Source organism: Corapipo altera, unplaced genomic scaffold, assembly GCF_003945725.1.
Source record: "Corapipo altera isolate COAL_440 unplaced genomic scaffold, ASM394572v1 69, whole genome shotgun sequence".
NCBI classification, from domain to species: domain Eukaryota; kingdom Metazoa; phylum Chordata; class Aves; order Passeriformes; family Pipridae; genus Corapipo; species Corapipo altera.
The window spans coordinates 2021429-2037645 of NW_020884908.1; the positions used below are offsets into that span (position 1 = coordinate 2021429).

Genomic DNA, 16217 nt, shown 5'->3' on the forward strand with positions numbered 1-16217 from the left:
AGGTCTTATTTCTGCCTCACTGCCAACTAGGACTAAGTCACTCACATTTAGTTCTGTCCTGTACCAGAGGAAGATCAGACCCTTTGAGTCATAATCCAAGTCTTTCCACACATTTTCAGATCCAAGCAGATTCTCTGTGGTTTCGAATATCTCAAGATCCATGTCAGAGATTGGGAATAAGACCCTGAAGTGTTCATCTTATGATAGTGTCTAGTCCATCATAATCTACAGACATGCTTAACTAGATTTGAGGCATACAAGATATACCTTTCTGTTCTTTTTCAGATGCTGGAAGTTTTTTTTCAGAGAGTTTATTTAAACAAACTAAACGTGATAGGCAGAAGCTATTCTTTCATAAGAAGTGTACACTTTGAATGAAGAACAACATGCACATAGAGTTCAATTTAGCCTTCCCGAAAGTATGTAGGATTTATTTTTATAAAATGAAAATAATGAGAAAATTATCTTCATTTTACTGAATAGTTCACTTTCTCTGAGGCAAATCCTAGAATTCTAGACAGTAGCTAGAGGCAAACAGCATAAAATGGTAAACGCATCCACAGATGAAAGCATGGGCTAAGAGCAGCATTGTATTTTTTAATACAAAGAATAAACGCAAAGGCTGAAAACAACAGTGTGTCAATCAGTGCAGGAAACAGACAACAACAGCAGCAACAAAACTGGTTTTAAGATGTTTCATCAGCATAACTCACTTTACCTGTACTGTTTTTACTTGCTGGGACTGCAAGACAGAGGGCTGGGCTGCAGTGTTTATCAGCTGACCTCCCTGCGTCAGAGCTGAGACACCAACAACAGGTTTCACTTCCGACCGACCTCCAATAACAACTTTGATCTGCTGGCCCTGTACCTTGGAGTCTCCGCCTTGGGCTTGGGACACGGTCTTCTGCGACTGCGGGAGTTGGCTGTGGGGTAATGCTAAAACAATAGGCTGGCCAGACTTGCCCAAAGTCGTTACAATGAGCTTTTGCCCATCCGGTTTAATACTCTGATTGCCTATTTTAATGTCGGTGGTCTTGTTCAGAATAATTTGATTGGCTGAAATAGTGACGGGGGTCTGAGCACCAAGTTTATGGAGGCCGCCGGGAAAGGTGGGCTTTGCAGCTGCGTTCACATCAGGTGTTGGGGTCGTGGTGTTTGCTGTCGCATCGCCCGAGTGGCTGCTGGGGGCAGTGACCGATTCCGTGGTGACTGTGGCCGTAGTCGTAGCTGAGGAGTCGCTGGTGGAGCTTATGTTCACTATTTCTTCCAGTTCCGTTTCCATGGGAATAGAGTCTCCGATCGGCGATGACACAATAACTGCCTCGATGCCATCATCTTCCACCAGAGTGATGCCTGTGTCCATTATTTCCTCAGGGAGCAAGCTGTTGACTTCTGCTGAAACCACCTCCATTTTAGTAGCAGTGGCAGTGATGACCGGAGCAGGTACTGCAATATTTTAAAAAGTTATTGGCTTCCAGAAAACATACATTTTCAAAGTTCTATAAATAATATTACCAAAGAAGAAAATATCATAGAATTTTTTCAAAGTATTGTGCAGGCACAGGAGGGATATCATGGAAACAAATCGTTATCAAAACATAACACATAAAGCTGAACTTACTCTCAGTAATAACTTAGACCAAAGCTTTATGACATCATTCACTGAAGTCAAATCAAGGCACTGACTTGACGTGGATCACCAGTCCTCCCCTGACAATACAGTACACAAAGAACCATGGTTTCTCCCCGAAGATATGGACACAGACATTTAAACTTACTGAAGTATAAAGAAAGAGGTAAACAGCTTTAAAAAAAATCCAACAGATGATGTCTTTTCTCATACATGTCATCACTGATTAGCAGGGTATCTTGCCTCAAGAGACTTATTATCCACACCAGACATAACATTTTTGCCAAATTTTCATTTCAGAAATCTCAGAAAAACAAATGTTTCTTTAGTGACGGGCTTTAACAACACCACAAACTCAATCAGCAGCCACATACCTCAAGACCAAAGCCCTGCACTTCTAAGATGAATGGATAATCCCTCAATGTTCACTACGAAAAGAGCAGCTCAGTAATTTTTTTTTCCTCAATACTCACCAGAAAACATAACGCCCAAATTCATGACTAATTTAAAAGGCATTCTAAACACAAAACAAAGAACACCCCATATGAAGGAAAATGGAATTTTTTTAAGCTCACTGGTAGGAGCTTAAAAAGAAAGACTAGTGAGATTCAAAGTCAGCATAAATTCCCACTTGAAAAGCCTTGAAGACGCTGCTGGAAGTGGTCACATCTACCATCCCCACTAAAGCTGTATCACTGTCAGAGTCTGAAAACAGATCAGCTTAATAAGGTATTTTCCCCACTTGCTGACCCCATGAGCACACTTGTGCACTGGATGGATGATCATAACATGTAGGTGTGTGTACACGCTTCCAAGTACTCATTATAAGCTCAAGAGGACAAAATCCTTGCAAATTCTGTTTCCTACTTGTAGGAGAAGCAGAGCTGAGTTATTAATACTAATTCATAAGGAACTGTGCCAATAAAATCACCGACCAAATGCCAAGGTGACATTGTTTCCTCTGGAGTCATCGTGGGTTCATTTCACTCACCAGTCAAAGACAGAACAGCTGCCTTTTACCCACAGGGTAGAAGGACTGGGGGCAAAAAACCTGCTGTAATTATACAGTTTCCATGCCAAGCTCCAGCAGCTATTTTGGAGCAGCCCACAGCCTCCCTGACTGCGAAGGGTGTCAAACGAATCCCCCTCACCTCAGAGCACAAGCCAGATCCAACTGCCATGACACTCAAGACGCCTGAGCCGTGAAAGGACTCGTCCAGACGACTGCCGGTCAAACTCACAGCTCACTTATTGGCAGGCATTTAAAGATACAAAGTGATCTGATGTCACTGCCAGAAATACCTCCTTTGGAAAGCATTTCTCCCAAAGTAACGTCTGCACAGCTTGCAATGATGCCAGCCCTGGTAAGCAGCCCTAGACAAAACACTCCTAAGGACACAGCACTGATAGTATCACCTTGCTGCCTTAAAGTCAAATTGGTTAACTGAATACGAGATTACACAGAAAGAGGAATAGTAAAAGTAGACTGCTTAAAGTAGACTGCTTCAGCATATGTTAATGCCACTAGCTCTTCTTCTGAGCTGTGTCACTCTACTGTCTCCTCAGCAACCTGCAAAAGCTCATGTCTCAGATATTAAGACTTCATTTCAGACACAAAAAAACCAAAGCCAAAACCAAACCAAACCAAATCATCATCCTGCTCTATACTGATAAATACAAGGGGCTTGGATCCAAAAGCTAGACTCCTAGGCTCATCTGCAATCCAAATAATGATTGCCAATGAGTTTGAAAAGGAGAGAATCATCTAAATCAGACAGTGGAAAAGTCACCATATTCAGTAATTACAAATAATTTTAAATAACTTGCTTTTGGTTTGCATTTCTACATGTTATTCTCTAGGAAAAAAGGTAATTTTTAGTATTTTTTAACACTATGACCATATTTACATATATTTAAGCAGTTCTGCAGTTTACCAGTTATTTGCATTTTCTTCTTGACATTTGGTTATGTAACAAAGCAGTAAATGGTTATTAAATAGTTGAAGGTATATTTATATTAAATACATAGAGTCAGGATTTTAAACAGCATTCTGACTCCAAACCAACCACTTGCAAATCAGAATGCAAAAGGAAAAGAAATACGTCACATCAAGTCTGGAATCAGCTACTGACACATAAAAAGAAAAGAAACATTACTCATGGCTACTGAATTAACAGCTCATGGCGACCACATTGAAAGATTTTGCATTTACCACGTCTCATCATTTCACAGTTAGCTTCCATTAATGTGTCCAGGCTTGTGTCACCAACAACAGCAAAAAAGAACCACACAACCCACTTGTTCTATTTCTTCATTGTACATTGGATATGACTGAAATAGATACATGAAAGGCAACAATCAAAATCTCACCCTAACTATACCACAGGCTGCTGTCATCAAAGGCAGCTCCAGCATCCCTGCAAATTTTTACTTCTTGGTATCTAGCCAGGATTTCTCAACAGTTCAGCTGCTTATTTTTCACTAATGCTTTTATACTGTTTCCATTTTTTTCCAGTTCCTCTACTAAACTGATTACCAACAGTAAAAGCATGCCAACCTCTTTTAAGATTCTAACAGCTTAGATCTTCAAGAAAGTGTAGAGAATTATTTTAACTATTTAAAACCCTTGAAAGCTTCCTTCACTTCAGCAGTCATGCTTTGAGTACTTGATAATGCAAGAAGTACACCTACGACCCCTCAAAAAGTTGCATCTTTACACTTAACTTGGCTCAAAACCTGAGGAAAAAAAACAATCTAGGTCGAGAAGTGTATGAGCACACTATCAGGCTGGGGAACTCCACAAAAATCCTAGGGTCAGATTACTAAACAGATAATTTTAGCCCACAAAAGACAGCTAAATTAAAAGTTCAAGAAGAAATTCTTGCAATGAATTCTTGTAAACATAGCTCAGCTTAGGACACTCAGCCAGCCAAACACATATAAAAAATTTGGGACTAAAGCATATTGTCAGCAAAGCCTTGGACCAACAACATTGAAAAATGCTAGGTACTGCTAGGAGGAGGACAGGGACAAATTCTCAGCTTGAGTGAACCACCTGTGATCATCCTTGCCATAGAACAGATTTCTAGTCTTGATATTCACAAAGAATAATACATATATGATGTTGTAAAGGGGATTTATAAGGAAGAGGATAAATACTGCCAGGATTGTTGGCAAAGACACAGAATGGTATCTGACAGGTACCTGTGAACTTTGATCTTTTTTCTCTTTGTCACTAGCATGTCACTGCACAATCTTTAAGAAACTCTTTTAACAGAGTTGAGATTGATTATATCAACACCTTTGTTGATAAAACACCAAAGCTGCCACACTAAACACAAAAATCCAAAAAATCAGTATCGTAAAGCGCAGTGATCTGCAAACAAGTAAACAAAATGCAAGATGCAACGATGTTTGTATTTCACATTAACTGCATCTTATTAGATCCAGAAATGTCTCTATTTCACTAAGAACAGTTAACCTTCCAGTCTGCAACCATGACCAGTTTGAGCACAGTAATATGTTACAAAACCATCAGTGAGGCTACGTACTGCAAGTAAAACTGTCCATAAATTCAGATTACACAGGAATAAGGCTGCAGAGACCAGCTCTACAAGAAGTCCTGGGAACGTGCTGCACGTTAGCAAGGTCATCAGAATGAAGCAGCAGACCATGAAACTCATCACCATTTGTGGCTGCTTCAGCAGACCCTTTCCCATTCCCTTCTCAGTGCACAGCACACACCTGGTAGTGCTCAGCCATGGGAACACTCTGGTATAACTTGACAGATTTAAGAACACTGGCCAGACCTGCCTAAAGTCATTGGCAACATTCATTTTCTAACTAAATTCTCAAATGTCACTGTCACCAGAAAATAAGGAAATCAAATCACTAACAGCTTTTGCATAAACACATCGTAGTGCAAAACAAACCCACAGCACCACCCAAAATCAAAGGCTTCATGAATGCATTTTGTCGAATGTAACCCCTCGGGATCAGTAAAACTGTTGCCACACGCACAGCAAATGCTAATTGAAACTAAGTATCCTTACCAGATACTGCAGTATCTGTTAGTAGTTATGTAAAGCTCGGCCAGATACACACAATTAAGTGTAGCAGTATTAAACACCGGCAAGTGCAAATATTTTCAGCTTCCCAAGCTATAAACTGCAAAAACCCTTAAAAAGAAGTATGAAGAAGAACAATGAAGTCTGCCCTCAAGAAGGGGGAGAACGAGGCAGGAAACTTGGGTCAGATGAACGGCAGAGAAGTAAAAGTGGACAACCTAATCAATAACTGTTCACTCCAAGTACAATGGACTCTAAACAAAAATGAATACAAAAGAATGCAGTATCACTGATTAGCCAGTAAAAAAGGGGTAACATTTGGCATTTCCACTGCTGAGACCAAAATGTGCCAACACCGTCTCTCCTCTTTCTGATCAAGGTGGAGCAGAAGAATGTCAGCAGGCCATGGCTCACATTTGAGGATTTTAAAACTCAAAACCTCCATAATAATTGTATTCTTACATTCATAAATCGGCATATTTAAACCTTAACTAGTAAAGGTTTAAAAACATAATTTATTCCAATCCTAAGGCCATTCATTAGAACAAAAGCAACAGCAGGAGGAAGAAGGGGAAATATAGAATGAATCCTTCATGATTTAACTGAGAAGGATGAGATGCTGTCAACCACATGCAATCAAAATTTAGGGGCTTATAGGCTTTTCAAATTTTTCAGCTTCTGCTTATCTGCCCTCTCCAACACTGGCAGATATGTAAACTCCCAAAGGCTGCTGAGCCGGAAAAAATCCGATTTTTGGGTCTTAATACTTAGAGATTAAGCAGTTTAAAATCACCAGGCCTCGAGCGCCAGTGCCTAGACCTTTCTCCTGGGACAGGGACAGGCAGTAGACCTGTCTGCAAAAGGTGTGCCCAGGTGTTGCATTTTTGATGTCAGTGCCAGCAAGAGATGCCCAGAGCCTGGAAACGGATGGCAAATCAGCAAGAGAGAACTCAAAGAGCAGCACAAAGGAATTCCAGCCGGTAAATCGGTTTCATCAGGGACCCTTCTTACATGCCTCTATGTCCCCACACATTTAGCATGGGGAATAAATAAAAGCAGTTAAGAGATGTGTGCACACCTGCAGGAATATGATCTCACTGACATCATGGAGACGTGGTGGGATGGATAGCTTCTATGACTGGAGTGCTGGAATAAAAGGAAACAGGCTCTTCGGGAAGGGCAGGCGTAAGAGACGAGGAGGGAGTGTCATCCTCTATGTCAGTGATCAGCTGGAGCACATGGAGCTCTGCCTGAGGATGGTGAGGAGGGACTGAGAGCTTATGGGTCAGGATTAAGAGAAGGGCAGGGACAGGTGACATTACAGTAGGGGTCACATGTATAGACAGGCCACCCAATCAGGAAGACTGAGCTAAAGAGGTCCTCAATAGACAGACAGGAGCACCCTCATGTTCACAAGCCCTGGTCCTCACAGGGAACCACCCCCATGTCTGTTGGAGAGACAACACAGCAGGGCACAAGCAATTCATGAGGTTCTTGGAATCTGCTGATCACTTCCTTCCCCAAGTGTCAAGAGAAGCCAATGAGAAGAGGTACAATGCTGGACCTTGTCCTCATAGACAGGGAGGGCCTGGTGGGGAATGCAAAGCTCCAAGGCAGCCTTGGCTACAGTGACCATGAAACGGTGAAGTTCAGGATCCTCAGGGCAGTGAGGAGGGCACACAGTGCCCATGACTTCAGCAGAGTAGACTTTGGCCTCTTCAGGCATCTGCTTGGTAGGGTATCGTGGAACAAAGCCCTGGAGCCTTGGAGGGGCCCAATGAAGCTGGCTAATATTCAAGCATCACTTTCTCCAGACTCAAGATTGGTACATTCCTAAGAGTAAGAAATCAAGCAAGCGGGGTGAGAGACCTACATGGATGAACAAGAGGTTCTGGCAAAACTTAAACAGAAGAAGGAAGGTTAAAGAACGTGGAGAAAGGGACAGACCACTTGGGAGGAATATAGGTACATTGTCAGATTATGCAGAGACATGACAAGGAAGGCTAAGGTTCATTTGGAATTAAATCTGGCAAGAGATGTCAAGGACAACAAAAAGGGTTTCTTCAAGTACAGGAGTAGCAAAAGGAAGACTAGGGAAATTGTGGGACCGCTGCTGAATGAGATGGATGCCCTGGTGACAAAGGACACAGACAAGATAGAGTTACCAAACACCTGCTCTGCTTGAGTCTTTACTGCTAAGGCCAGCTCTCAGGGATCCCTGACCCTGGAGCTAAGAGAGAAAGTCTGGAGAAAAAAGTTTCCTTACTTGAGGAAGATAGGGCTAGAGATCACTTAGGTAAACCTAACACTCACAAACCCAGGGACTCTGATGGGATTACACCCACAAGTGCTGAGGGATCTGCTGGCAGATATTAGTGCTAAGCTACTTTCCACCATCTTTGAAAGGTAATGGAGAAAAGGAGAGACACTCATGGACTGGAAGAAAGCCAATGTTACTCCAGTCTCCAAAAAGGGCAAAAAAGAGGACCCAGGAAACTACAGGCCAGTCACTCTCACCTCAGTCTCTGGAAAGGTGATGGAACAGCTTATCCTGGCCATCACCTCTAAACATGTGGAAGAAGTTAATCAGGAGCAGTCATCGCAGATTCACCAAGGGGTAATAATACTTGACCAGTCTGACAGCCTTCTATGATGAAATGACTGGTTGGGTAGATTAGGGGAGAGCACTGCATGCTGTCTTTCTTGACCTCAGTAAGGTTTTTTACACTGTCTCCCAAAATATCCACACAGGCAAGCTCAGGAGGTGTGGGTTGGGTGAGTGGACAGTGAGGTAGATTGAAAACTGGCTGAACAGCAGAGCTCAGAGAGTTGTGATCAGACACAGAGTCTGACTGGAGGCCTGTAGGTCGCAGTGTTCCCCAGGGGTCAGTACTGGGTTAGTCTTGTTCAACTTGTTAAATGATGTGGATGAAGGGAGAGAGTGCACCCTCAGCAAGCAGGCTTGATGATGATACAAAACCGGGAGGATACACCAGGATACACCAGGAGGTTGTGCTGCCATTCAGTGAGACTTGGACAGGTTGGAGAGTTGGGCAGAGAGGAACCCAATGAAGTTTAACAAAGGCAAGTGCAGGGTTCTGCATCTGGAGAGGAACAAACCCAAGCACTGGTACAGGCTGGGGGGGGGCAACCTGCTGGAAAGCAGCTCTGCAGAGAAGGACCTGGGAGTTCCAGTGGCCAAGTTCACCGCAAGCCAGCAGCGTGTCCTTATGGCCAAGAAAGCCAATGGTATCCTGGGGGGTGTCAGGAACAGCGTGGCCACGATCTAGAACAGCTGCCCAGAGAGGCTGTGGAGTTTCCTTCCCTGCAGAAATCCGCCGGGACACCAACACATGCAGCCTGCTCTAGGTTTGGCAGGCAGGCTGGACTAGATCATCTTCAGAGGGCCCTTCCAACCCCAACCATTCTGTGATTGTGTGAGCAGTTGGAAGCTACAACAACAGCAAAATTTAAGTACAATCCAATGGAAACACTGCACTGCAGTAGCAATTCATTCACTTACTCCCATTCACCTTCCTAATTTTCCAGTTCTTGGGATGGAGGGGGGAAAAAAACATGCTGCAATTATTTAACCATGAAACAGTTACTAAGCTCTCTAGGCTGCTATAATTGACATATAATACTACAAAAGACTGTCAACAACAGTTAAAACACAATGAATGTCCCCTCCCCCCCAAAAAACAACCCACAGAGGAAGAATGAGATGATGTTCTCTACAAACATGCTTTAAAACAAAAAAAAAAAGGATATTTTATTAAAGTTTGCAAAAATTCATGTCTTACTGTCTTAAAAACTGAAATGGTTTACATGACTGTATCTTCCTCCTTCACCACAACAGTTGTTACAAATATACTTTAAGACTCAGCTATCCTGTGACCTATAGCTGTTTTCTTCACATCAAAATTATTTCTCACATACCAGGAATCACAGCATGCTACCACAGAAATTAGATTACACACGCCAAGTACAAAAGCAATTTTTACAATTAAACTATCAAGGACCTTAGACAGAGTACCTAACCAAAAATCCCCAGGAGTCAGAGCCTTTCAGGCAAAATGGAAGGTAGAAACAGGAAAAAAGCTACAACTAAGTTTTTGATAAAAATGGCATGTCATACAAGTCGCAAATGGTTGAATCATATTGCACATGTGAGTGCATTGCTTCCTAGAAAACCAGCATTTCAAAACACTGAGATATCTAGCTCCAGTTTGGACAATCCCCTTTTCACCACAAACAAACATTACATTGCCCAAATGTACCATCTATTAAAAAGAAGATTACTAAGGAAGAACATTCCAGCCATTGTGAGGTACTGAGCAGTATTACTGAACAAAACCCAACAAAACTCCAAGCACTTGCTCAGAATCATTAGTATCTAGAAAACTAAGCCACTTAAAGATCAAACTACTTTCCCATGCAGGGCTTGTAGCTATTCCCTTGCTCTCACATGCTGGTTAAATGTCCATTAGGAAAAGGGCAAAACCATACCATTTTACTAATATTAGTCTGCATTTCAAGCCATGTCTGTGTTTCAAATTTGCAGAGATATTTATCTATCTACTCATAACCATCAATGGATACTTTCAGCATTTGTTACTTGTGGCTCATAGCAAGTCGAAAACTCAGACTTCCATGTCATTCTGAAGATGCACCAGGATCAGCAAGCTGGTGATAAACCTGCTTCTTGAGAACTCCTTGGTGTCCTTTAAGGGTCTAATCCTCACCGGTGCTAACTAAATTCCAGTGTGCTGAAGAGCACATCCTCCTTTCCTTTTTACCATGGTAGGGTTAAAGTCTTAAACACTGCTTGTTTACCACACACAATACTCAGAGTAACTTTCCAGGAAAGAACTGGAAATAACATTCATTGCAGCAGAATACTTCAAAGCCATTCAGTTTTGCCTTTTGTAACTGGAAACAATGTTCTACTTTCAAGCAGAGTTTTAGACAAACTAAAAATAAAATAGAAACTAAAAATGAGAACACTTCCCTTCATTCTTCTCTTGGTTTGTATGCCAGTTTCAGTCATTTTCACAACATACAGTAGGACAAATGCTAAAACACAGAACTGCACAGGTGTTACATTCTGAAGGTGTTCACTGCCATGAACAATCCAAAATTTGGTTTGTATATTCTAGGGCCTTTATATTTAATGAAGCATTTCTAACCCTATGCAAACTTTGTGGTGAGACCAAAAGAAAAAAAACAAACAAACAACAAAATAACTTAAAATTATTCAATTTTCTGTATTTAATATTAGGAGGCCAATATTAAGGCAATAAGAATCTAAAGTGAATAAACATGTAGTGAACTTCTCCTGACTGAAAAAAAGCCAACCAAAACCCGAAACATGAGGAGTACTTATCACCAGGCCCAAATACTGCAGATTTCAGACTCTGAAGTATAGGTTGAAATAAAGGTCTCGCTTTCCAAATTTTGAACACCTCTTGAATGCACAGCTACAGAATAATTCAGAACACGCAGCGATATCGCACCAAGAACACTCTCAAAAACAACGAGCATGAAAACTGCTGTCACAGGCTTGATATCGAGTTCCTCACAGACTTTCAGCAGGTGTTATCACATTGTGCACCTTCAAGATTAGGCTTGTTGCCAGCAATTTGAGCAAGAGCACATTTTAGCACGTGTTCACGAGCAAGAGTTCATCACAACAGAATTGTAACCTACCAGTTTTATTGACACTTTGCCAGCTGGGAAGCATGATGATTATGCAGTGCACCACATCTATACTACACCTGCACTGTCCAGCTGAAGGTACAACACATGAAGTTCATTCTAATCAAAACAAAAAACCCACACACAACACTGATTTCAGTGGGGTATTTAATTTCAAATATGACACAGAAAAGCACTTTGTCCTAAAAACATAATTCCTTATGTGTCTTATGCAACCACATGATTCTTTTTGCAGTTAAGAGAACAAAGAGATGAAAACCAAGTAAAAATCTTAAGACCACAAACCACAATGCTTTCAAGGTAGTGATGGCAAGATCTGAACAGCAGTGAAAGCTGCTAAGACCACTACTGCTTTTTTAAACGTATTCTAGAAATCTAAGTTGGTTCTTTTCATTTTTGAGTCCAGTGGATCATTAAAAGAAAAGCAAAAATAGCTCCAACAGTTATATTGCAGTGATTTGTGAGAAAACATGCTTCTAGCTGCAAATCTCAGCAGCTCCACCAGCTTTAAACGTGACAACACTTCACAAGTGCAGAATATATTTACTTGCAGAAGGGTTGAGCTGAAGATAAATAACTCACCTGCAGGCAAACTGTGACTTCATTCAGATGCCAAAAAACCACTGTTATCCCCTCCTTCCCACTTTACTCTCCAGATAAAGCACCTCTATGTTATTTCTGGGAAAGCTTATCTATATAACTAGGACTATGCAATAACTGACTTTCTTTTGTGGACTTAAATTTCAGATTAAGATTTTGAGTCAGGAGATCAATTCAATGGCAAAAGTGGGAATCTTCATCTCTGCCCCAGAACCATGTGGGCCACTTAAAATGTAGGCTTCTCAGACCTCTGAAGTCTCATGTGACATAACATAAAAGGTTGAAGAGCTTCTGAAACACAAACGGGTAAGTTTCATTAGTTGTAAGGAAAACCAACAGTTTTGGATAAACACTTCAAAACCCCTCAAAAGCTCACAGACAGGACTAGCCAGAGAGAAGCATTTCAGTGACTAGAAGCACACAGCATCTCCTACAACCTTTGTTTTCAATATGCTGGAAGTGACAGTGAGATATCGACACTGTATCTTATCCTGTCCCAGGAGATGATTTATTCCAGACAGCACAACCTAGAAAGAATTCTTCGCATGCACCGTTCATGCTGCTCAATATATCCCTTTCTGTCCTTACAGGATACTGTTCCAAATTTGACTTTTATGGCAAACATGCTTGACCACCATTTGGACAAGTCCCCACCACACTGAGTTGACATAGATCCAGAATGTTCATCTCATTCTCAGAACCAGTAAGAGAAGAAACAATTATATGCCAAGCCTTAAGTGTATTTTTTCATTGAAAAAAAGTTCTTCGGCTTTTTTTTTTTTTTATGTAGCAGGATCTAGCTCACAGCTTCTCTCTCTACTACCTCTAAGACAACTCTGTATACACAAAAGAAGCTTTTGCCAAGTGTAAATCCATAATTTGGAGGACTGGAGATTAGCAGTGTTATCTGTGATGGGACACTGAAGCTGACCTGCAGCTTGGCAGGTTGTTTGCTGTGACTCAGCTGCCCTAGTTCACAATTAGACAGAGTTAAAAGCACCACATATCCACAGAGCTGGACATACCTGAACCAGAGGGTGTCACACAGTACCTCACTAAGTTCCTCCAGAATCCAGCTCAGGACATGCAGCCAAGCAGCTCTGTGTCAAACTGCACAATCTAGCAAAACCAACTGAGCAGCAGCAATATAACTTGTAAGCAACTATGGAATTCTTGTGCAAAATGCATCTGCATTGTTGAGGACAGCTCAGGTTCTTATCATCTGGACAACTAAGATCTTATGTTGCAGCCATAAACAAATAGCAGAAACCAATGTAGCAACTTATGATACCAATGTCCTTAAAGATTTTTGTTTTCAAGAATCCAGGCTATCCAACTTGTCAAAACCTTTTATTCAACTGATTTCTTTTTGCTGAAATAACACTAAAACTCACCTTCCTGTCCAACAGAAAGAATAAGCCCTTATTTTTCTCAGTCATTCCAGCAGCAACAGTAAAAATTGAAAAGTAGCTTCCCTCTTGCGTGTTTTCTGCTTCTCTCTTGGGAGAATCTGTAGCTCATATACATTTTCTCCCACAGGAAAAGAGAAGTGACAAACTTCGCTAATACCAGTGTAGGTGCAAAATTGCCTACAGCCTTGCTGGTCACTCCAGTGTAGCCACTTCACAGCACTGGCACCATAACTAATCTTTGCAAATAGAAAAAGAAACCCCACTCTTCATTTAATGTTCCAGGCATTAACCCAGCAAATAGACAAAACTTATTTCAAGAAAGGATTGAACGCACCACATAAAAGCAAAAGGCTCGTGGTCCCCAGAGATTCTTGACTGCTTGCTAATGCAAGTGATTTAGAACACCTACCTATGCAAAGCAGAAAGAAGCTACAATTAAGAAGTCACTTGTTTGCCTAAGTCGATTTCAAAGGGAAAACAAATAAACCTCAGAGAAACAAATCCTTTTATTATTTTATAAACAACAAAAAATAAAGAAAGTGCTAGTAAATTTACTTGTTTGCTGTGTTCTCCCATCCGTTTTTTGCCAAACACAAACAAGCACACATCAATTATTCCAGCCAACTGAAATTCACCAAGAGCAATGGCACAAAAAGATAGGAAATGCATTTATTATGAAACTCTTGAGACCTGGCATGTCAGAAAAACCTCCACAGAAGCATATGTATACCCAAGACTCAGCCTGTACTGCTGGCATGTTATCGAATGAAAGAGCACAACTGCACACAGGTGATCTTGTTGTACTACAACTTTCGTAATTAATTGCTGTTCTTCAATTTTGCTATTGTTTCAAAAATGGGCAAAACAGTGTCATTCATTTTACGCAATCCCCATTTCCTTACTCTCTCTGAAACTCTACAGTTTGTCTCTAAAACGGAAAGGTTTGTTTTGTTGTAAAGCAAAGACTTACAAAAATCATTCAGCACTGTTTTCTCAACAGTCTCTTTTAAGCTTACTGAGCTAGAGATTGCTTTTAAAAAATGCAGGTAATGAAACCAGAAAAAGATTAATCCATAAGGACGCTATGATTAACAAAGGTAAGTGGAAAAATTAATCATATAAGACTGCAAACTCACCATGTTTGCATATGTAACTGCAGACTGAAAGCAAATTGTTTGAACACAGTAACAAAATATGTAAGTGGAACACAGACAAAATAATTTCCATTTTCTTTCCCATTCTCCACATAGGACAAGGAAGCAGTTTGCCTGCATGCTTCCCAGAGGATCATGGTTCTAGATTTATCAAATCCAATATCAGTGGGAAACTACAGCAAGAAAAAATCTCCAGCCTTAGTCCTTACAAAACATTGAATTTGTAACTAGTGTAAGTATCCAGCCTTTTTTTCAACAGTTACAAGGAGAACTTAACAAAATATCAGGTGTTCTTCTACTACAAATTAACCATCTATAGTTGCAAAACAGTTCCCAAGGCAACCATACTTCACTCAACCAAAGCACACCATTCCCTTCCTATTACTCTGCATTCTGTTAAGTGAACGCTCCCTACCTGACACACCATACAAACAACTGTGTGCAGCAGATCAGAAGAATGGGCAAGGTACACAAATTAGCAGTGCCTACACGTTCAAACTGACAGTTATCAAGTGATGTGTACATGAGAATTTTATATTATACAGTTAAGGTTTTTGGCTTTGTGTTTTTGGGGGTTTTTTTAGTTATTTGGTTGGGGTTTTTTCCATGGGAAGACTGATCAAACTCATGTTACCACTGTCATAACAGAGGTGCTAGCTGCTTTCTTTTTAAGAATGGACAGAGAAAAACAAACCCAACAAACTTTCTAACCAGGTCTCCACATCCCAGTTATGAAGAGATCCTTCTTCCCTAGGCAAGTTCTGGGTATAGAATCATAGAATCAGCCAGGTTGGAAAGGACCTCTGAGATCATCAAGTGCAACCCTTGATTCACTACTGCTGTGGTTACCAGACCATGGCACTAAGTGCCACATCCAATCTCATCTTAAAAACCTCCAGGGACGGAGAATCCACCACTTCCCTGGGCAGCCCATTCCAATGCCTGATTACCCCTTCTGTAAAGAATTTCTTCCTAATTATCTGTTTCCATTATAATTTTAAAAGGAAAAGCAAAACCTAAAAAACATTATATGTCAACAAACTGCTAATCATACACTAACAAAAACAAGCACCTGATACAATTTTATAGGATTTAATGTGAGAAATCGCAGAAGCAGCTCTGCAGTGTTTAACATCCTGCTTTGCAGATGCTGCTGAGCTCTTTGGGCTGGAAGTCAGCTTAAAGAAGACAGAAGTTCTCTATCAACCTGCACCTCAGGAAGTCTTCCATCATCCCCACATCACCATTGGCGAAGCCTCATCTCCTCAGATGGAGATGAGGAGAGATAGACAACAGGTTAGCAAAGGCATACAGTGCCTTCGGAAAGCTTCATAAAAGAGTTTGGTGAAATAAATACCTGAAGAAAAGTACAAAGATCAGTGTTTACAGAGCCATAGTGCTGTCTACTCTCTTATATGGGTCATCCACCACCACTACCTGTGACTCCTAGAACGCTTCCATCAACACTGTCTCCGTACAACCCTAAACATCCACTGGTCAGATTATGTGACCAATACATCTGTTCTAGAACAAGCAGCAGTCACAAGTATTGAGGCCATGTTGCTGAGAACACAGCTGTGTTGGGCAGGACACGTCTCAAGGATGAAGGACCAACCACCTCCCTAAGATCTTGCTT

At 41.1% G+C, this 16217-nt stretch overlaps 1 protein-coding gene across 5 annotated transcripts in view; it reads right to left on the reverse strand.

The window, feature by feature from the left end:
- The window catches only part of LIN54 (lin-54 DREAM MuvB core complex component), a 41421-nt gene that overhangs the window by 20970 nt on the left and 4234 nt on the right, over positions 1-16217 (reverse strand). For all 5 annotated transcript variants that reach the window (XM_027652713.1, XM_027652712.1, XM_027652711.1 and 2 more), the window contains exon 2: positions 719-1446. In XM_027652713.1, the coding sequence (XP_027508514.1) occupies positions 719-1411 (693 nt within the window). In that variant the 5' untranslated portion in view covers positions 1412-1446. The remainder of the gene's footprint in view (positions 1-718; positions 1447-16217) is intronic.